At 46.7% G+C, this 21,248-nt stretch overlaps 1 protein-coding gene across 3 annotated transcripts in view; it reads left to right on the plus strand.

Moving 5' to 3' along the window:
* Positions 1-21,248, plus strand: part of ABCA2 (ATP binding cassette subfamily A member 2) — an 83,971-nt gene extending 62,723 nt beyond the window's left edge. For 2 of the 3 annotated variants that reach the window (XM_077307057.1, XM_077307059.1), the window contains 24 exons: positions 366-486; positions 1,207-1,497; positions 2,476-2,688; positions 3,693-3,795; positions 4,890-5,218; positions 5,459-5,672; positions 5,825-5,930; positions 6,691-6,802; positions 7,101-7,161; positions 7,806-7,980; positions 8,234-8,349; positions 8,590-8,737; positions 10,956-11,079; positions 12,130-12,262; positions 14,320-14,437; positions 14,649-14,827; positions 15,456-15,597; positions 16,186-16,320; positions 17,218-17,321; positions 17,783-17,875; positions 18,668-18,770; positions 19,065-19,202; positions 19,374-19,580; positions 20,226-21,248. In XM_077307057.1, coding sequence (XP_077163172.1) covers positions 366-486; positions 1,207-1,497; positions 2,476-2,688; positions 3,693-3,795; positions 4,890-5,218; positions 5,459-5,672; positions 5,825-5,930; positions 6,691-6,802; positions 7,101-7,161; positions 7,806-7,980; positions 8,234-8,349; positions 8,590-8,737; positions 10,956-11,079; positions 12,130-12,262; positions 14,320-14,437; positions 14,649-14,827; positions 15,456-15,597; positions 16,186-16,320; positions 17,218-17,321; positions 17,783-17,875; positions 18,668-18,770; positions 19,065-19,202; positions 19,374-19,580; positions 20,226-20,261 — 3,501 coding nt within the window. In that variant the 3' untranslated portion in view covers positions 20,262-21,248. The remainder of the gene's footprint in view (positions 1-365; positions 487-1,206; positions 1,498-2,475; positions 2,689-3,692; positions 3,796-4,889; positions 5,219-5,458; positions 5,673-5,824; positions 5,931-6,690; positions 6,803-7,100; positions 7,162-7,805; positions 7,981-8,233; positions 8,350-8,589; positions 8,738-10,955; positions 11,080-12,129; positions 12,263-14,319; positions 14,438-14,648; positions 14,828-15,455; positions 15,598-16,185; positions 16,321-17,217; positions 17,322-17,782; positions 17,876-18,667; positions 18,771-19,064; positions 19,203-19,373; positions 19,581-20,225) is intronic. The other variant, XM_077307058.1, reaches the window with a different exon arrangement.

The following is a 21,248-nucleotide window of genomic DNA, read 5'->3' on the forward strand; positions in this document are numbered from 1 at the left end:
GCCCCCCCCCCATGCCCCATTTTTCTAAGGCCTTATATCTAGGCATGAGATTCAGATCCTGATATAATTCTGTTAACAGCTGAACATCTTTTTAGAACAATAAATTCAGATAAAAGGTTGCCATTGGTTCCACAATCTGTGACTTTAGTGTGCTTTCACTTATGAGTCACGTAATTATAGGGTATTCGCAAGCGCATAAGGTCTCTGGCTTTCCTGTACATGCTTGGTGTAAGAATGGTATGGCTAAGAGAATTCCCCAGTTGATCTAAAATATGATGGGGGCAGAAAGGAGCCTGCAACTTATAAAATGATCTTAGGCAGAAGCTCTGGCGATTATTGTCCTTCCTGTGGCCTCTTGTTTGTAGCACTTGGAGCATAGCTTGGTTGACCTGGACCTGACCAGTTTTGGACTCATGGACACCACTCTGGAGGAAGTCTTCCTTAAGGTCTCGGAGGAGGATCAGTCACTGGAGAACAGTGATGTGGGTAAGGAGGTCGCAGTCACAAGAACTTGTTAATGATGTGGGTATGAGGTTGCATTATACTGAATCAGACAGTTGGTTCAGCCAGCCTAAGATCATTTGGCAGGGGCTTAGACAGAGAAAAGTCTTTATCCAGTCTCTGCTGCTAGAAGTCCTTTAACTGGATATGCCAGTGATTGAACCCAGGACTCATGCAAAGTGAGGTGTTCGGTTACTGAGCCATAGCCATACTTTGAGTGTATGGAATTCCAGTGCTGTAGCTGTAAAAACGTGCTAGATGTGGAGGGGGGTGGACAGGGATGTTCTGCCGATGCAGCAGTACGTCTAGGAAGGAACTACCGTGGTAACTAAGAGACAGTTTAACAAATAACCAGCAAGGAAGGCAAGGCCTGAATGTATGTGATGAAAATAGTATAGCCTTTTCCCACATTGGCCAAGTGGCTGCCGGGGTACTTGTTCTCTTAGGACTGGGGGACATGGGGCACAGGTGAGAGCAAATGAAAAACTGAATGACAGGGAGAACATTTCACTGAATTCAATGCTGGTGTGTGCTACAGCCATGTATAAATCAAAAGAGCCAACCTGAAGAGCAATCAGAGCATCAGGAGTTTTTAATTGTTCCATTTAGGCTGGGTGTGATGTCCCACCTCTAACCCCTTACCTAACTAGAACAGGCATCTCTGTCACAGGTACTTGTGGGCCTCACAGTTTCTGTATATTGCAGATGTGAAAGAATCCAAGAAGGATGCTCTTCTCCTGCCTGTCCCCCAGCTGGGCCCAAAGCCTGAGGCCAACGGAGAGCATCACCCTGGGGCAGAGATTCTCGAGAAGCCAGAGACGGACCACAGCAGCCTGTTGGCCTGCTCCCAGCTGGCCCAGTCTCAAACATCACTGTGCTCGGCTTCCTCAGCGGGCTCCGTGCGAGGCGATGAAGGTGGGGCTTATTCGGAGTTCTATGGGGATTATTCTCCGTTGTTTGATAACCCACAAGACCCTGATAACATCAGTTTGCAAGGTTTGTAACACATTATGTGAGAGACCTTGCGTTATCACTGGGGGTGCTGGGTGGGGAGCGGGGTCACTATTGCACTACCAAATTCTTTGGTTCTAGAGATTTGGAGGGGGCATCTATTAAAACTTTAGAAAATATTTATTTTCTAGGCAAATCTGCTTTGATTGTAAATCTGGTGGGGAGGAGGGGTGTTGTCTGTTTTATTCCATCTGTGTGAAATGTGATTACTGTTGGAATATTATTATTATTATTATTATTATTATTATTATTATTATTATTATTATTATTATTATTATTGCCTGCCTCTATCAGTAAAGCCCTAATCTAGTACCCAATAAATCTGCTAGGTCTTCTTCTCAGAGACGGTATTTATTATTTATATATATATGCTGTTATCCGTGTGCATTGGTACCTTAAGAGTATCGCATAAGCTAGAAAATCTCAAGTATCTGCCCCAAGGAACTTCCATCCTAAATACCAAGCTTCACAATATTGCATATCCATGATCAGATCCGCAAAAGTGTATTTTGGTTGCAAAAAAAAAACACCTGGAGGGAGACAAATTCCACTTGGGAGAGCAGTTTCCATTTTCTCTTCCTTCCCAGTGCTCTACCCTTCTAGCCACGTTGCCCTTACATCTGGCTTTTGCAGTTTAAATAACGTATTTGGGGACCTGATCAAGAATCCCCAACCATGCATGTTATGTGATCCTGCACTTCAGCAGCAGAGGAGACCGGGAAGGGGGAGGAAGGAAACCGGCAAAGACCGTGGGATCTGCAGAAACACTATTATACGTGCCACCCAGTTGAGTGCCCCTCCTACTGACCTTGTGGCCTGTCCCCTTCTTTCTGAAACTGAAAGCCCTTTCTGTGTGGCCAGGTGACGTTTTCAGAATGTGGGTATGTGGCATATTCTCTATGACAGATTTCTGAGAGAGCCTCAGTCTCTTCTGTGCCTCTTTTTCACTCTTCCCTGCTGCAGACCAAGAGGCTGACTCGGAGGAGCCTGTGCTGTCAGGGCATGGGAGCTTCAAGCTAGAGGGCTCTTGGCTCAAGTTGCGCCAGTTCCACGGGCTGATTGTCAAGCGCTTCCACTGTGCCAAGCGCAACACCAAAGCCCTCTTCTCCCAGATACTGCTGCCGGCTTTCTTTGTCTGCGTGGCTATGACGGTGGCCCTGTCCGTGCCTGAGATTGGTATGTATGTCAGCTGTCCTGGGACGGTCTTTGCCGCTGCCACCCTGAGTTGGCAAAACAATAAATACCAGGCTAGGATGCCATCTAGACCAGGGGTAGTCAAACTGCGGCCCTCCAGATGTCCATGGACTACAATTCCCAGGAGCCTCTGCCAGCGAACGCCGCAGTTTGACTACCCCTGATCTAGACAATGGCCAGCCCAGCAGCCCCACGTGGATGATATTATTGACAAAACTGGAATACAAATAAGCTTAGCTTCTGACCCAGCAGCACCGTTTCTAATATGGTGGCCCCTGAAGTAGTTATTGAGGAAGCTGGGCTTGCCTTTTGCATCCATGCTTCATGCATATAAGCATTTGGCATGGGAGCTTGTCTCCCCCAGTGTTCCTTTTGTGGAATGTATCCTGTCTTCTGAAGTTAGGTTATCCCAGAGCACCCTTTTCCAAGAATGCTAGCACGGAAGAGGGAAATCTGGCTCTGTTTGAGGATTTTGAATGTGAACAGGAAGAGGGGTATGCATGTCAAAATTCTTGTTTGTCCTTCAACCTCATGAGCTGGGTTTTTTTTTTGGAGGGGGGAGGGAGATGAGGGTGGGAAGGAGTCTTTTGCAAATAAATGTTTCCTGTATGAAGCAACTGGTGACCTTGCCTCAAGGAGGCAAATTCCTATAGCTGTTTGTCTGCAAAACAAATTGCATGAAGTTCCTTTCATGGTGACAGCCTGCAGGCCTAATTCAGGTTGCCTAGCAACCATCCTCCCCTTGAGTAAGCCAAGTGGCAAGGCTGGAAGGTGATGAAAGGCAGGGTGCACTTTGGTGGCCGAGGGGAATACACAGAGCAGCAAAGTGAAAGTGGGTTGCCTTGCAGCCCCTCCTTTGGCTTTCTTCATTCCGGGTGGGCTTGGGCCTCTCCTCGCCATGTGAGTACTTGGCCATCCTAGCACCCCTTGGGCATGACCCAGAACTCCAGGATGGCTGCTGACAGATGCTTCTTCCATTTCCACAGGAGACCTGCCTCCCCTTGTTCTCTCACCATCCCAGTATCACAACTATACCCAACCCAAAGGCAACTTCATCCCGTACGCCAATGAAGAGCGCCATGAATATCGGTGAGAACCTTGACATCCCCCCCCCCCCCCAACCGCACACTGAGAAGGCTGTTGGGAAAGCCGCAGAGGAAGGGAAGCTGCCCTTGGCAACTTCTCTGTGATCAGCAAACATGACAGTAGCAGGGCCTGGCTGGATCACGTCATCGTTCTGTCTCCAGCAGAGGGCTGTCAGATCCCTCTGAATGTCAGCTTAAAGCCCCTCCTCCTCTGTGTTGGCCAACTCCCCAGAACTGTATTTATTTATTTGATTGTTATGCTGCCCTCCCAGCAAGCCAGCTCAGGGTGGGGTACATAATTCATTAAAACAATAATTAAGAATTAAGATTTTAAAATTCAGCCAACACCAATTGAATGGCAACCTTGATTAAAGATCAGCATCAGGCTAGCCCTGTGGGGAGAAAAACATGACAGCCACCGCCCTTTAAACTTGAGAAGTTCCCTAGGGGTCTGGTGTTGTTGGCTGTGAGATAATCCAGGTGCAAGATATGTTATTTGACTGCTGGTACAACCTCCAAGAGGCTGCTGCTGTTGCAGGACCTGTGAGCTCATGGGGGGTAGCGAATTGATTCAGCAATGAAGGAAGAAATCCATTGCCACAGGATGTTTGTGCAGCTGTTTGTCCTAATGGTGAAGAAATCTCCATATTCAGTAGCAGTGTATCCTTGAGTATCAACTCATGGGAGCAATTAGGTGATGGCAGCTTTCCAGCTTGGGAACTTGGGTCTCCCAGCCACTGATGAAAAGGGGGTTAGATGAGGCTAGCTGAACCTTTTAACTTTCTTTGATGTGAATTTCTGCAACTGAACACCCCCAAATTTGAAACCATTATTATTTCAAACCAAGCAATTAATATAATTGTTATATTTCCAACAGTCTCGTAAGTTAGGCCATTATTATACTAATGTTGCTGATAGAGGAAGAGACTGAAGAAAAAAGTGGATTGCCACTTAGCTTCTGGCAGAAGTGAAATCCAGACCAGGGAATCGTTGCTTGTCACTCAGTCTCTTAACTGCTAGATTATACCTGCTCTTGAATCCTTTGAAACATGCTAACGCTGAAGATTCTCTATCCTAATCCATCCCCCCTCCTTTCAGGCTAAAGCTGTCACCCGATGCCAGCCCCCAACAGATGGTTGGGACTTTTCACCTGCCCTCAGGGGTGGGCGCCACCTGTGTGCTTAAGACGGCTTTCAACAGCACCTTAGACCAGCTGGTCCAGACTCTGAACCTGAACAGCAATGAATCAAAGATGCTGGCGGCCAAGTATTTTGATGCAATGTGTGTGGACTCCTTCACTCAGGGCTTGCCTCTTTCCAACTTCGTGCCACCGCCCCCTTCCCCGGCACCCTCTGACTACCCTTTCTCCCTGGACGAGGACTTGTTGCGGGCCTGGAATTCTACCACTTACCCCTCCACCATCAAAGGTCAGTCATGTGGCCGGCTGAGTCAGAGATTATGCATGACAGGATCCAGTTTTGAGAGACAGGCTGGACTTTTAGCCATAATGGTCATGCAGCTCTTTTTGTGCTGTTTATATTTGTTTTGCCTGGAGGACTGCCAGTCAGAAACCAAGAGAAATTGTGTGTGTATTATTCAGTGACGACTGTGATGCACTGCAAGAAATCTTGGACTGAGAGCTGTTTGTGTGTTTTTTCTCTGCACAGAAACGGTCACCTCTGCTCCATCCCTGCCCCACATTATCCACGAACCCATGAAGTGTACTTGCTCCATGCAGGGCACCGGCTTCTCCTGCCCAAGTGGAGTTGGGGGCCACCCACCCCAGATGAAAGTGGTGACGGGAGACATCTTGGTGGACATCACAGGGCGCAACGTCTCTGAGTACTTGCTTTATACATCAGACCGCTTCCGGTTGCACAGGTGTGTGTGCCTGCTTGGGAATGATGCCTGTCTTGTTCTGCTACCTGACTGAGGGAATCCTAGGGAAATCCCTCTGCTCCAGGCCAAGGATCTTGTGCTTTCCAAGTGTCACCCTTTCTAGAAGCTTTGAGCCACTGTTCTTTTGCTTACAGGTACGGTGCAATGACCTTTGGCAATATCCAGAAGTCCATTCCAGCATCCTTTGGGGCCAAAGCTCCTCCCATGGTACGGAAAATTGCAGTCCGACGAACAGCCCAGGTAGGCAATCCATTTGTTTTTATTTATATTTAAATCAAAGATTGATAAACTTCAGCTCTTCAGCCAAGGGCTTCAGAGGCGGCTTGCAATATAAAATGGAAATACAAACCATGTATCAATACACATACACCATCCCAAGATCCATTGATTAAAGGCTGAAGACCATAAAAGGCTAGTTCAAGAATACAACCAACATTAAAGCCAGTACAAAATGAAATGCAATTATTTTGTTCAAATGAGAAAAAATAAGTAAAGCAGCCAAGGACCAACCTTTAACAAATCCTTTGGTTGAACAAATGCCTGGCTGGACAGTGTTGGTGGCAAATGGATATCTGTGTGGAGTTCTAGGGTGAAGGTGACACCCCCTTAGATGCCTTCACCCCTGAGAGCCTGTCTGTCCTTGCAAAGGAGGCTCCCTGTAGGAGTTCTCAACTGCAGGGTAGGTTCTTGTGGGGCTAAATGGCTCTTTAGGTACCCTGATATTAGGCAGTTTAGTACTCCTGAAGTGAACAACCCATGCTTCAGATTCAGCCCAGAAGTGGATTCTCTCCCCAGGTAACTGTTTCAAAATGATTGGATTCCCTAAAAGAATACCCCTGAGCAATCTCATCACTGCATTTCTCACTAAAACTTTTGAGCATGTGTATTGAATGGTATCACTCTGCACCTCCTGTCCCACACTGTGAAAGTTGTTGAAGACTCACAGATAAGATAGCAGATATGTTCTGGATTACCCCCTCTCCCTCTTTTTGTCCCCCAGGTTTACTACAACAACAAGGGGTACCACAGTATGCCTACCTACCTCAACACGCTGAACAATGCCATCCTTCGTGCCAACCTGCCCAAAAGCAGGGGGAACCCAGCTGCCTATGGTGAGAAGCTCTGGAAAAAGGGGCTTCATGCATCATAGAAGACTCAAAACCACAATTAGAAGTGACCCAGAGTTAGATCTCTTTGCGGGTCCCCAAATGGGTTTCTGATTTGCTACAGTAAAAATCATGTAGGTGCTGACTTGCCAGATGTGTAGCATTGGGAGAACTGTAGTGCCCTTTCAGAGGGATCCATCTATGAGAAACTTGATGCTTCTTGGTTTTCTGTGCCTATATGGGGATCAGTAGGAGAGTGAAAGGAAGCTGATTCAGCATCTGCTCTTCTCCTTATGTGCTCCAGGTATCACCCTGACCAACCACCCGATGAATAAGACTAGTGCCAGTCTCTCTTTGGATTACCTGTAGGTATCAGTTTGACTATTTTGTAATTGTTGTATTTAACCTAATTTTTATTCCATAATGTAATAATTTTGCTACAAACTGAGTAATTGTCATTTTAAAAATATGTTCTCTGTATAAACAAGAATTTCAGAGAAACACAAGGTCAAAAATAGAAACACAAGGTCAAAAATTTAAACAATGGTTGTAAGTAAATAAGTGCACGTACAACACAAAAGTCCGAGAACCAGCTTGGTGTAGTGGTTAAGAGTGGTAGCCTCTAATCTGGAGAGCCGGGTTTGATTCCCTGCTCCTTCATATGCAGCCAGCTGGGTGACCTTGGGCCAGTCACAGATATCTGAAAACCTACTTGAATGCTCTTATTCCTTTTCCTGTCCAATAACCCTGTACAGAAATACATCAGGACCAAAATGGCTGGAACAAATAATCAAGGATGTTCTTGGAATTCATCCTTGTTTATTCAAACTGACACCCCCCCCCCCAATATCAGTTTAGCTGAACCTGCAGTTGATTGGTCTTCTAGTTAAGCTAATTAAAGGAGGAATCCATGATTTAGAAGAGTGAATGTGCATGCAGATTTCTCTCCAATAGCTTGCAAATGATTAGGCAGTTATGCCTGAATGACTCTTGTTCCATCTAACTACAGCCTCCAGGGCACTGATGTGGTCATCGCCATCTTCATCATCGTGGCCATGTCCTTCGTGCCAGCTAGCTTCGTGGTCTTCCTGGTGGCAGAAAAGTCCACCAAAGCCAAGCACCTCCAATTTGTGAGCGGCTGTGACCCTGTTATCTACTGGCTGGCCAATTATGTCTGGGACATGGTAAGATGCTAAGGATGTTTGTTTGGTGATTGGGGGGGGGGGTCTAGTCGGGAAAGGCGGTAACAGGAATGAATAAGGCCAGATGTCTTGCAGAGCTGCTATATAATTACAATAACAACAACAATAAAACAGCAACAATAACAACTATATTTGTATAGCCAACCCTTCCTGGCTGTAACCTAAACTAGAGGGAGGGTCTTTGGTGTAATTCTGAGTGCTGTAAAGTACTTTTCACCCTTCCTTTCCTTTGTAGTTGAACTACCTGGTACCGGCTACATGTTGCATCATCATCCTTTTTGTGTTTGACCTGCCAGCATACACCTCTCCAACCAACTTTCCAGCTGTGCTTTCTCTCTTCCTGCTTTATGGGTATGTTGGTGCTGTTGCCATTAGCAAAGGTAAACTATTTGTGGTTCTGGAAATGCAGAGTCACCGTAGGCAGAGGATAGAGCGAAGGAAACTGTATTGCTTTTTTGTAGGCCAGAGCCTGGCAGATTTTGTAGGCCAGAGCCTGAGCCTCCGGGGAGGGCGGTATATAAGTATGATAAATAAATAAATAAATAAATTTGCCTCTGAATGTCAACCCTTGCCTCTCTCTCTCTCCTGCAGCTGGTCCATTACGCCCATCATGTACCCAGCTTCCTTCTGGTTTGAGGTGCCTAGTTCAGCTTATGTCTTCCTGATAGTCATCAACTTGTTCATTGGCATCACAGCCACTGTGGCCACCTTCCTGCTGCAGCTCTTTGAGCATGACAAAGTGAGTGAGATTCCACTAGGGGTCAGAGGGATAACCTGGGTTTTACCAAAGACGTATGTGGAGCAGTGGTTGCAAGGACCGGGGAGTGTGAGTGTGTCCCTAGACCAGTCAATCTCTCTTAGCAAATGTAATTGATTGGCAGTCATTTAGTTCAGTTGCCCATCTTTGCATACCCACATCTTCAAATAGTATCCCCTGTGCAAGCACCGAGTCATGTCTGACCCTTGGGGTGACGCCCTCCAGCGTTTTCATGGCAGACTCAATACAGGGTGGTTTGCCAGTGCCTTCCCCAGTCATGACCGTTTACCCCCCAGCAAGCTGGGTACTCATTTTACCGACCTCGGAAGGATGGAAGGCTGAGTCAACCTTGAGCCGGCTGCTGGGATCGAACTCCCAACCTCATGGGCAAAGCTTTCAGGCAGCTGCCTTACCACTCTGCGCCACAAGAGGCTCTTATCTCCAAATAAGTGTTGTATAAATACATAAACCTTATTTTTATATCCCACTCTTCCTGTGGGACTCATGGTGGGTAACAGTACAATAATATAACAGTAAAAGCATAAAATCTAAAACAGTAGTGTCCATGCTCCCAAACAATTTGCAATCAGATGGGGGGTGAGGGTGTCAAGAGTTTCTGGAGCAATCTTCCTCAGTTCCCAAGAAACAAAAACAAGGAAAACAAAAGGCAGACCTTAAACAGATAGATAAAAAGCCCAATGTTTAGAAAGGCCAATTATAAATATATATTATACATCCATGTTCAAGCTTTAATGGACACAAAAGCAATCTTATTAATTCTACACCAACAATACAATTCTAAAAATCCAAGTAATACAAAAATTATCCAATATAGTTAATCACAATGAGACCAGCACAAATATCAATCAGTTGTACAAAGAATTTTATAAATAAATCTACTTACAGGACTATTCAGATTGTTCATAAACAATATTTTTACACATTTCACATAATAAGGCAAATCCAATAAAAAGTATGCAAGCTTCTGTCTTCCTAGTCTCCACGTCATGTCTTTTCAACGTCAGCCCAGGAGACTCCCGGCCAGGACTCCCCAGGAGACTCTTGGAAAACTCCCTAACAGAGTCTGCAAGCTTTATCCAGAGGGCAAAAACATCCAATTCTGATGTCTCTTATCCAAGTTGTCCTTAATGAAAAAGACAGTGCTCTGTTTACTCCATGGAAATCATTTCCAGGGAAACTTTCTCACTAAGTCAAAAAGGTACAAGCTATCTGCAGATGCTCCCCAAAAGAGGTATCTCTCACTCTCTGCTGTGGAGTGCTGATCTTAACACTCTTTGTGGGGAGTATAATGGAATAGATGGTCCCGTAGATACATCATAAGAGCTGGGAAAAGTGCAGAAAGAAGCAGCTGCAGGTAGAGCCTCCTTTCAAGGAAAAGAACTTGGGATTTTTCAGTTTAGAAGAAAACAACTAAGTAGGAGCCATGATAGGCACTTATAATGGTGTGGAGTGGAGAAAGTGAATTGTCAGAACCGTTTCTTACTTTAAAAAATTACTTAAGCTCATCTTTTATCAGGGCAATGGGGACATAGAGTGGATAACTAAATCACAGAAAGTGTAAGACTTCAGATTATTAAAGCAGTCATCAGAAACTTTATAAATAACCTCCCTTAGATCACTTAGATCACTCCCTTAGGTCACTCCCTTAGATCCCTTTAAAAGGGGAATCGACAGATTCATAGAAGATGAAGGTATCCCCTGTGCAAGCACCGAGTCATGTTCCCTTGGGGTGACACCCTCCAGCGTTTTCATGGCAGACTCAATACGGGGTGGTTTGCCAGTGCCTTCCCCAGTCATTACCGTTTACCCCCCAGCAAGCTGGGTACTCATTTTACCGACCTCGGAAGGATGGAAGGCTGAGTCAACCTTGAGCCGGCTGCTGGGATCGAACTCCCAGCCTCATGGGCAAAGCTTTCAGACAGCCACCTTACCACTCTGCGCCACAGGAGGCTCTTCATAGAAGACAGACCAACCAATATGTGTTAGCAATAGTCGCTCTGTAGAAACCTTACATTCAGAGGAAGCGTCCCTCCTGAATACCATTTCCTGGTGGGCAATGACAGGGGGAGGCTTTGGCTTCTGTGTGCCTCATGGGGACATCTGATTGAATGGTGCTGGAAGCAGGATGCTGCGCTCGATGGCCTGGTCCAGACAGACATGTTTTTTTTCCCCCCAATAGGACCTAAAGGTAGTGAACAGTTACCTAAAGAGCTGCTTCTTGATCTTTCCCAATTATAACCTGGGTCATGGGCTGATGGAGATGGCCTACAATGAATACATCAACGAGTACTATGCCAAGATCGGTAAGCCTGCTAACCTGTTTTAAGCACCTTTTGCAGCTGCTTGATTTCTGCTTCTTGCTGGGCATGTTTTGGAACTGGGAGTTCAGCCCTGAACCTGTGTCTATTATCATGATTTAGTTCTGGAGTGTGTAAAACAGTAACTGGAGAGAAAAATAACTTTCCATAGGCAGAGTATAGAACCTTTCTGCTGAGTATTCGCTGGGTGAGGGGGAAGGCTTAGCTCATGCCTTGGCATCTACCAGCTTTCAAAATAAAGCATCTGTCTCTTGCTAATCCAAGTGCCTGCAGAACAGTCAGACATAGCTTTTTTTTCCTCCAGAGCAGAATCCATGTGAATTTCACTCTAGCCCAGCTTTTCTTAACCTTTTTACCCTCGAGAAACCCCTGAAACATTCTTCAGGCTTCAAGAAACCCCAGAAGTGGCGTGATCATGCAGAATATGGTTGGGAAGCAGAGCTGTGGACACGCCCACTTGGCACCCCTTCCCACCCCCTTCAGACCCATCACTGGCCCTTTTTTGGGGGGGAGGTGGGTTGACATGACCATATGTGGTCATATCACCTAATAACAAATTTAATAAATATATATATAATAAAAAATCAACTCTCACCCATTCAGGAAACCTTTCCAGGGCCATCACGAAACCCTGGTAGAGAAACCTTACCCTGGAGACAATCCACAGGTTCTCCTAGCACTTTCCCCCCTTAATCCCTTGTATGTTATAGCTTACATCTCAGCCAAAAATTAGCTTCTGGAGTGCTGCACTGTCATACAGATAACATACATGCTAATAAATACACATAAATACCTGGACCAGATTTAAATGATATGTGCTCAGGGAGACTGTCATTGTGGTCTTGGGCTGGGCAGCACGAAAGGACCATTGACTCAAGCCTTTCCTCCTCCTGGCTTTGCTTGTACCCGTCAGTTGCCTGGCTGGATTCGGGTCTAGGCACCCTGGAAGGCGGAGTTGCTGCCTCTTTAGCTGGGGTCAGGGCTTTTCAGCTGTAGACTTGGTCTGTCTTTGTGACCACCCCTTCCTCTCCCCAGGGCAGTTTGACAAAATGAAGTCACCCTTTGAATGGGACATTGTCACCCGAGGCTTGGTTGCCATGACGATTGAAGGCTTTGTGGGCTTTTTCATCACTATCATGTGCCAATATAATTTCCTCCGGAAACCACAGTAAGTACCTAGTGCGATACGAAACCTCTGTTTTAAGCCTTGGGGAGTAGAGGGTGACTCTGTGTCCTCGGCCTTCAGGCTGCAGCCTTTCTCTTCAGGGGACTTAACCAAGAGGGAGGGGTTGCATGAGATCTGGTTCATCTAGTGTATGCCTGTTGACTGATGACCGCTAGAACCAAAAATGTGCAATGTAGGAGGCAGCTTCCCTTTTTAATTTCATTCCAGCACCCTTTAAATAAGCAAGGGTGGGAAGAAGGACTGCTTGCCCTGAGACTTGCCTCCTGAGGGAGGGCAGACCCAGGAGCATAGCAAATCTTCTCCCCAAGGTCACCAACCAAGGTCACCAACTACATTCAGTTTATAGTGGCAGAGTTCATTGCTTAGGGCTGCTTGTGCTAAAAGTTACAATAGTTAAGCGCTTTTTAAAAAGTGTTTAACGGTGATATAAATTGTTCTGAAAATTTGGATAAGTATCAAACAAGTTATATATTAGACTGTCTCTTCTGCTAATTACGATATGTTTTAAAAATATTGGACCGCGTCAGCTGAGCCAATCTTTCTTTGACTATTCAACAGCCCAGCCTTTCATTCCTTACTTTGGAGAAAAGAGCGTCCTGAGAAGGGAATGTAGGAGACAGAACGAGGTGGGGTGCTCTGGAATTGGGCAAGAGACTTTGGGCTAGGTCCACTGCCCTTTAGCTGGCTGGGCTGCCTGGGAGCCAACAGCTGAGAGATGGTGGTCCCCATAGGGTGGTTGTTGAGACCAAATGTAATTTAGTTGAAGAATTTAGGTGGGCTTCAATTGTAAAGGATTCCCAAGTTCTAGAAGTCCTTATTTTTAAAACCTTTTACTATCATGTGCATTTCATTTACAATAAATAATTCTGTAAATGGAATATTTAACACTGTATACATGCACATGTCAATGGTAATGTCAACGGTAGTCAACGGTAATGACTGGGGAAGGCACTGGCAAACCACCCCGTATTGAGTCCGCCATGAAAACGCTAGAGGGCGTCACCCCAAGGGTCAGACATGACCCAGTGCTTGCACAGGGGATACCTTTACCTTTATACATGCACATACTTCTTTGATCACACTTTGATGTCAAAACATAGATCCTATTGGAGTTATTTTGTTCTTTTTATAAAAGGAAGGCTAAAGTGTCTCCGGTAGAATATTGAACCACTTGGGTGGTGGCAGGTTTGCCAGGGATTGTAAACAGTTTGAACCTCGAGTTGGATCAGGCAGCTTAAATCTCTTTGAAAACATCTGCGGAAATAAATCTGTTATTTTTTTTTAAAGATGCTGCCATAATATTTTGTTTGTTTGCTGCTTTGCTGTCATGATGATGAAGCTCTCTGTAAGGAATTTGCTTCCCCCCAGGCCATTTACAGTAAAAACAATTTAGGACAATTTGCAAGTAAAACAAGCCAAAGCTGCCAAACCTGATTAGTGGCAACAAGAGGAAAATCAAATCGAAGCTTTAAAAACTCTTGACAGGTATAAAATTCTGAGATGGTTTCCGCTCAAGAAACTATGGGCGGAACAAGTACAGGCTGGGTCGTTGAGCACCAGCCTGGGAAGAGCACAGGTTCAATCCCTCTTTAACCTGGGCTGCCCAAAAGAGCCCCAGCTGAGACTTTGGGCAGAGCCCCCTCTGCTGTTTTACAAGCTGTCTTCTGCAGAAGAAAACCTGTTTTTAAGGGTCGCCAGTACTTTCCGAATATATCCAGGATATTTCTGCGACTCCCTCCTTTCCTGGTTCTCCCAAAAAATCTCATATACATTCGAAATGCTGAAATATACTTGGATCAAGTGCACATCCCTAAAATGAACTGGGAAACAATCAAACAACTTAAACACGTTGCTTTTCGTTGTTGCATTTCAAAGGGAATTTGAGGATTTTGGTTTTGGGTCAGGCTTACTGTTGGTGTTATCGGTAGAATGTAATCACACTGTGTACTCTCGAGGAGAGACCAGCTCTCTTGAAAGCTGGGGAAGGAACAAGCCAGCTCAGAGCCTCTCTCCATTCCCCGTTTCTCTCCCTGCACCAGGCGTCTTCCTGTGTCCACCAAGCCCATTGAGGATGACGTGGATGTGGCAAATGAGCGGCATCGTGTATTGCGCGGAGATGCTGACAATGACATGCTCAAAATTGAGAACCTTACTAAGGTAAAAGCACCTGTAGTTGGCAAGGGGGCACAGCTACTGGAATGGGATCCAGAGACGTCCCTGGCAGATGGGGAAGCCAACAAGTCACTAGCTAGGAAATGGAGTTCCTTTGCAAATTCTTCACTAGCCTGGTGTGTATATGATGCAAGCCAGGAAACAGGAAAAGGTTCACTTGGCTCAACCTGTATGCCATTCCCTCTTTGTGTGGCAGGTGTACAAATCTCGCAAAATTGGTCGTATACTCGCTGTGGACCGCCTGTGCGTAGGCGTAAGACCAGGGGAGTGCTTTGGCCTGCTGGGAGTCAACGGGGCTGGGAAGACAACCACGTTCAAGATGCTCACAGGGGACGAGAGCACAACTGGTGGGGAGGCCTTCGTCAATGGGCACAGGTACATCCACAGGCAGCCTTAGTGCTTATTTGTTTGTTTGCTTGTTTATTGCTTGTGAGGCTCAGGCCGGTTTACATGGAACTGGAATAAAAACAGTAAAGATAACATGATAAATTGAACAGTAGTGACTCATAACAGAACAGTAACATAATGGAACAAGCATAGTGAGAACATCCAATTTTAACTGTAATGGCAGCTCCCATTTTCGAGAGGATCAGGCAGGAAGTGGGCAATTTTTACTCACAAGCCTGAAAGGTAGTATCACTTTATGTTTCAGAATACCATTTGCTGGGGATAAACAACAAGAGAGAGCTTTTGCCTTCATGCCCTACTTTCGGGCTTCTTGGATGCTTCTGTGCCTAGCTACTATTACAAACAAGATGCTGGAAGAGATGGAGCCACTGTAGTCAAATCCAGCCAGATTCTTCCCATGCTAGGGCTACCCTTTTCTCCCCTAGGGCTCAGCCTGTTCCCTTATCATGTAATTTTGAGAATTGTTGGAAATTATACCTGTTCAGTTTCTGTACAGGTGTTTGATTTTGTTCACATTTCTTGCCTCATTTTCCTGCACTTGCTGCTTTCATTTTTATAATTGCAAATCTCTCCTTTCCTTCCTCTGTTTCTGCAGTATCTTAAAGGAGCTTCTGCAGGTACAACAGAGTTTGGGCTACTGTCCACAGTTTGATGCCCTTTTTGATGAGCTGACTGCACAAGAGCACCTGGAGCTGTATACCCGGCTGCGTGGCATCCCCTGGAAGGATGAGGAACGGGTAAGCCCACAGCATCACAGGGCCATGTGAAGATGCTTTGAGTTCTTTGTGTACTAGTCTCTTCCCCCTCTTCCCTTTAGAAAGACTGGGGTGGGGGTGATAAGATGCAAATGTATTAAAGGGACAGGCTGGTGTCTTCCCAGATCATGAATTAACCACTCAGATTGCCCCTCCTTATTGCAGTTTATAGCAATTCAAGATATAGATATAAATATAATAGAATATGCTGATCTTAGTAAGATCTGAACTCAGGCTGAGTGGATGGGTACATGGCTTGGCCGGCAGCTAAGAGGGGGAGGAGCCAGCTGGAGCAATATCCAGGCACGGAGAACAGGTGCTCGGCATCTATCTGTAAACCCAGCCTGCAGCTGTATCTCAAGATTATCCTAACTTAGACCATGCGACAGTAAAGGAAGGTAGCGTGTATGTGCATTTCCAGAAGTTCATATAATGAAAGCTAATGCATTTCAGTTCCTGATCACGGAAATAAAGTGATGGCTTTTATAACCAATGTCATTGATGGCGGCTGTAGAGCTGGATGAAATAGATACTCAGAAGCCTTGTGATGATGTCCTCTGCTTTTCTCAGGTGGTGAGATGGGCACTGAAGAAGCTGGAGCTCACCAAATATGCAAACAAACCCGCCAGCACCTACAGCGGAGGCAACAAGAGGAAGCTGTCCACAGCCATTGCCCTCATTGGCTACCCAGCCTTCATTTTCTTGGTGAGGGACAGAGACATGGGCCAAGGAGCTGGCACTGCCCTGGGGGTGTGCAGTTCAAAAACTACCTGCTTAATTATGTTTTAGTATTTCAGATAGGGCATGATTATTGTCGTCCTGAAATATCTTGGAGTATTGATATAATTTCAGGAATCCATTTGGGGTAAATTTATTTTTGGGGGGGGGATTAAAAGGCATCGGTAGACAGAAATCAGATCTACCACCACTATTTTCAATGGGTGGTACATTTTGTGTCTGAACACCAAAGACCAGGTCTGCTGCCCATGGAAAACAGGGGTGGTAGACATGGCATTCATGGCCAGATTCTGTGCCTACCCGGAAGCTGAAATTAGACCCACCCCTCTGAAATTTTAGGAAGTAAATATTGGGAATTCAGAACTGTTAGGATTGCCATTTGACATATCTCTGAGCTAAAACAGTCCAGCAAATTTGGGGCATAATATCACTTGGGGAATGTTCAAATGCAGATTCCTGCTTAGTCCTTGGTGACTAGCAAATAGGACTGATGCTTCAGTATTGTGTAGTGTTCTGCTGTGTTCTGTCCCTAGGTTGGCTGCAGACATATGCTTTGGCTTCATATGTGCTGAATCCAGTAGCATTAGTGACATTACAACGCACAAAAAAAGAGGGAATCTAAATATGTGCATGTATATTTTCCTGTTTGTGCTTAAAAAACAGTGCAAGGTTTCTCCTCTTTAAAAAATTGGCATTAATCTGTGCAAATATGCTGTGGGTGAACTTGTGAGCAGGTTTTCCTGGATCCCTTCCACCACTGGTATGCATACTTTAGAATCCACAACAAAGCTTTGTTGGGGTGGAAATCCTGGAGATACCAGTTTGGGGGAGGTTCATTCTTCCTTCTGCCCCCTTCCCTGGCAGGATGAGCCAACTACTGGCATGGACCCGAAAGCTAGACGTTTTCTGTGGAACCTCATCTTGGACATCATCAAAACTGGCCGTTCAGTGGTGCTGACATCACACAGGTTGGTGTGCCTCGTTCCTTCTGTCTGAAGATTGGTGGGGGGGGAATGGGTGAAACCACAAAACAAATAGGAGATTAGGGAACAGGAGCAGGTGCTTAGACTAAATTCATCGTGCGAGCCCAGGGTTACCCACTTGGTTTGGTACAGAGCCAGTTTGGTGTAGTGGTTAGGAGTGTGGACTTCTAATCTGGCATGCTGGGTTCAATTCTGCGCTCCCCCACATGCAACCAGCTGGGTGACCTTGGGCTTGCCACAGCACTGATAATACTGTTCTGACTGAGCAGTGATATCAGGGCTCTCTCAGCCTTACCCACCTCACAGGGTGTCTGTTGTGGGGAGAGGAAAGGGAAGGCGACTGTAAGCCGCTTTGAGACTCCTTCAGGTAGAGAAAAGTGGCATATAAGAACCAACTCTTCTTCTTCTTGCTTCTCTGCTGATGGCTTCCTTTTCATTTCCTTAAGCATGGAAGAATGTGAGGCCCTCTGCACTCGTCTGGCGATCATGGTGAACGGGCGACTGAAGTGTCTTGGCAGCATCCAGCACCTCAAAAACAGGTAATTGAAAGGATAACAAAGGTGGGGGGTGAGAGGCCCTTCCTGACCTTCAGGTTCCAGCCAGAGCTCCGTTGAGACTGTATGGGTGAGCAGAGATCTTATCATCTTGTTGCCTTGTAGAACAGGAGTTGGGCTGTGGTTCCTGTGAGTCTGTTTTACTGGGTGAAGCAGTTTTTCTCAAGCAGCCCAGGTTTCTGTGAAGGCCACCATCCATATTGTCACAGATGGAATCCCCCAACCACCTTCTTGGCTTCTGAAAAATAAAGCAAGGTTGGTGGGGAAATCCAAGTGGCATTTGTGGTCTACAGGCACTGTTACTTGTCAGCGGTAGCCTTGCCTTGCACAAATGTCTGGAGGCCTTAGGGTATGTTTTGCCTTGATCTGGAGCACTACAGAGAGTGTGGAGTCTGGTCTGACATGGATCTTCAAAAAAGAAAAGGTCCTTTGGTTAGTAGCATTGTCATAACGCACTGTAATTGCAGAAATGTATAAGGAGAGCTTAATTTTTGCAGCTATGAGAAGGCAGGAGGAGAGGCTTTGTAATAATCTGGTTACTGTTAATGAAAAATGTACTTCCACTTGGGATAGTTACTGAAGGTGTGAGTAAACACCCACACCCTCTTTATGGTAGATCACAACATGTCTTTTGTTTATGATGAATGCTTCTAAAAATTGTTGTAGTGGTGAAAACAAAACCAGGGCAAATTCCTAGGAGGTGTTCTTCGTTCTCATGGGGGTGAGGGTGCAAGTGGCCAGATTGGATCCTTGACCAACTATCTTCATGCTGGCCAGGTTTGGGGATGGATACATGATCACAGTGCGGACCAAATCCAGCCTGAATGTCAAGGAGGTGGTGCGGTTCTTCAACAGGAACTTCCCAGAGGCGGTCCTCAAGGTGAGGCTCATTCCAGCAAGAGAGGAATCCTCTTTTAAAGAAAAATGGTAGGGATTTTTGGTAGGGATAAATGGGGTAGGGAGGAGGAGAGCCCCGTGAGCTTCTTAGAGGATGCAGTAAATACGCACAAATTCCACACTGCACTTCACTGAACATAATCTTGGAGGAATGGGAGGGGGCCGCTAGCCGCTTGACTTCTGCCCATGAGAAGATGCAATTATGGAAGGTAATGGGAAGAGCAGAGCAGGACCCCTTGAGCCGCTGACATTCCGCTTCCTCTTCCCACTCTCCCAGGAAAGGCATCACACAAAGGTGCAGTACCAGCTTAAGTCTGAGCAGATCTCCTTGGCCCAAGTGTTCAGCAAGATGGAGCAGGTGGTGGATGTCTTGGGCATTGAAGATTATTCCGTCAGCCAAACCACCCTAGACAATGTAAGTATGGAGGAGGCCCAGGGCAGTTCCTTGAACCATGGGGCCGCAGCTCTCTGGCTGGGTTGTAATTGGCATTTTCCACTTTTGGAGAGCAGGTCCAAATCACTGGCCTGGAAACTGACTTTCCTGGTCCTCTCAATTCCGCTAATCCCCTCCTCCCACATTTCCCAGGTGTTTGTGAACTTTGCCAAGAAGCAGAGTGATAATCTCGAACAACAGGAGACCAGCCCAGCCTGCTCAATGGAATCTCCGTTGCAACGCTTGTTGAGCCTCTTGCGTCCCCGGGCAGCCCCCACTGAACTCCGAGCCCTGGTGGTGGAGGAGCCCGAGGACCTGGAAACAGATGACGAGGGTCTGATCAGCTTTGAGGAAGAGCGGGTGAGCAGTGGTGCAGGCAAGCTTGTGGGAAGGCGGGAGTTGTGGAAAGCAGATCTCTACCTCTCCAGGGAGGTAAGAAACCCCTTTGGTTGAGAGAAAGGGATGTGACGCAGCACCAAGGAACTCTGGGAGGCAACAAGACTGACATTTGGGAAAGAGATGCAGGGTTATGGTAGAATCACAGAATCATAGAGTTGGAAGGGGCTATACAGGCCATCTAGTCCAACCCCCTGCTCTACGCAGGATCAGCCCAGAGCATCCTAAAGCATCCAAGAAAAGTGTGTATCCAGCGGTAGGGGAGCTGAAGGTCAAGGAGGAGAGGTGGCAGAAAGAAGGGAGAACCCAGCAGGCAGCAGTTTTCAGCAGCCAGGATTGATACAAAAAATGAATTGAGGAAATGCTGAGCAGGCTGCCAGGAAAGGACTGGCAGTGAAAGGGTGGGGTGGAGTCTCATTTGGGACTCATGGGCAGGCAGTGGTTTAGAAGGGCATGTGAAAAGCTTGGAGGAGAAGGAAGGGGAGGCTGGCAGTGGGAGGAGTTGTAGGTGACACATAGATTCAGACCCCTGCTAGCCATGCTGTCAGTCGCTAGGGCCCCGTTGGCTCACGTTTTCAGTCGGGACTCCTTATTTGCTTGTCTCCACAGGCTCAGCTCTCCTTCAATACTGACACGCTTTGCTGAAAAATGGAGGGGGACGCAGCCCCCCCTCCTGGCTTTAAACCACAGACTCCCTCCTGCCTGGCACCCACTTTCCTTGCCCCTCGCCTGACCCTCCGTTGAGCGACAGCCGCCCCCTGTAAAGCGAGGTGGCAGGAGGTGAGGGAGTACCTTGAAGCCTCACCAGTGAGGCCTCCACGAGCATCTGACTTCAGAGTCCGTCCTGGAGGGTGCTGATGAACTACCAGCAAGTCCCACGGAAGAGGAGCTGGCCTGGGAAGGAGCAGCCACGTTTAGGGGGAGCAGAGATGGCTGTTAGCAGCATGATCTCCAGCAGCAGCAGACCCAAAGGGGAGGAGCTGCGTGGCCGCCGCCCTCCCTTCATGCAACTCTCTTGGATCCTTGAAGGATCAATGGCCTGCTTGAGGGACAGAAGGTGCTAACACAGGATCCTGGTAGGCACCGCAGCAGGGACAGAGGGGCAGTGCATTCCTGACTCTGACCGTTTTCTCTTGGCTGGTATCGAGTGCTTCTGCAAGAGGAGATGCTGCCTCTCATCCCCTCCCCCCTTCCAGCTGGGGGATAGTTGAACCCTTTTTCTACTGTGTTGACTTGACTTTCTGGCTTGGCTGCTTTTGGCGGAAAGGGAAGAAGCCAATGGACTGACTGAGCTTTTGCCCCCGGGATCGTCTGGATGTTTTATTTCCTAAAGGGGACAGATGATTCATTGAAATGGAAATGGGAGAGAGAACGTCCAGCATGTTTCCGAATATGGCACGGGTGGGGGGGATGCAGGCTTCTCACTATGGTACAAAGTAAAGGGCCAAAAGGGATCATTACAACCATTTGCTTTTTGCAGATCTGGAAAATGCCCCTGGACTTACTGGACTTCTTTGCTTGTGCTAAAGCAAGTGTATTTGTGAGTGTGTGTGCGTGCGCGCGTCTCCTTTCCTTCCCTCTCTGTCTCTGCTCCCCATATCCCAGCCAACAAGGTTCCCTGAGCTTTTTTTT

Source organism: Paroedura picta, chromosome 12, assembly GCF_049243985.1.
Source record: "Paroedura picta isolate Pp20150507F chromosome 12, Ppicta_v3.0, whole genome shotgun sequence".
NCBI classification, from domain to species: domain Eukaryota; kingdom Metazoa; phylum Chordata; class Lepidosauria; order Squamata; family Gekkonidae; genus Paroedura; species Paroedura picta.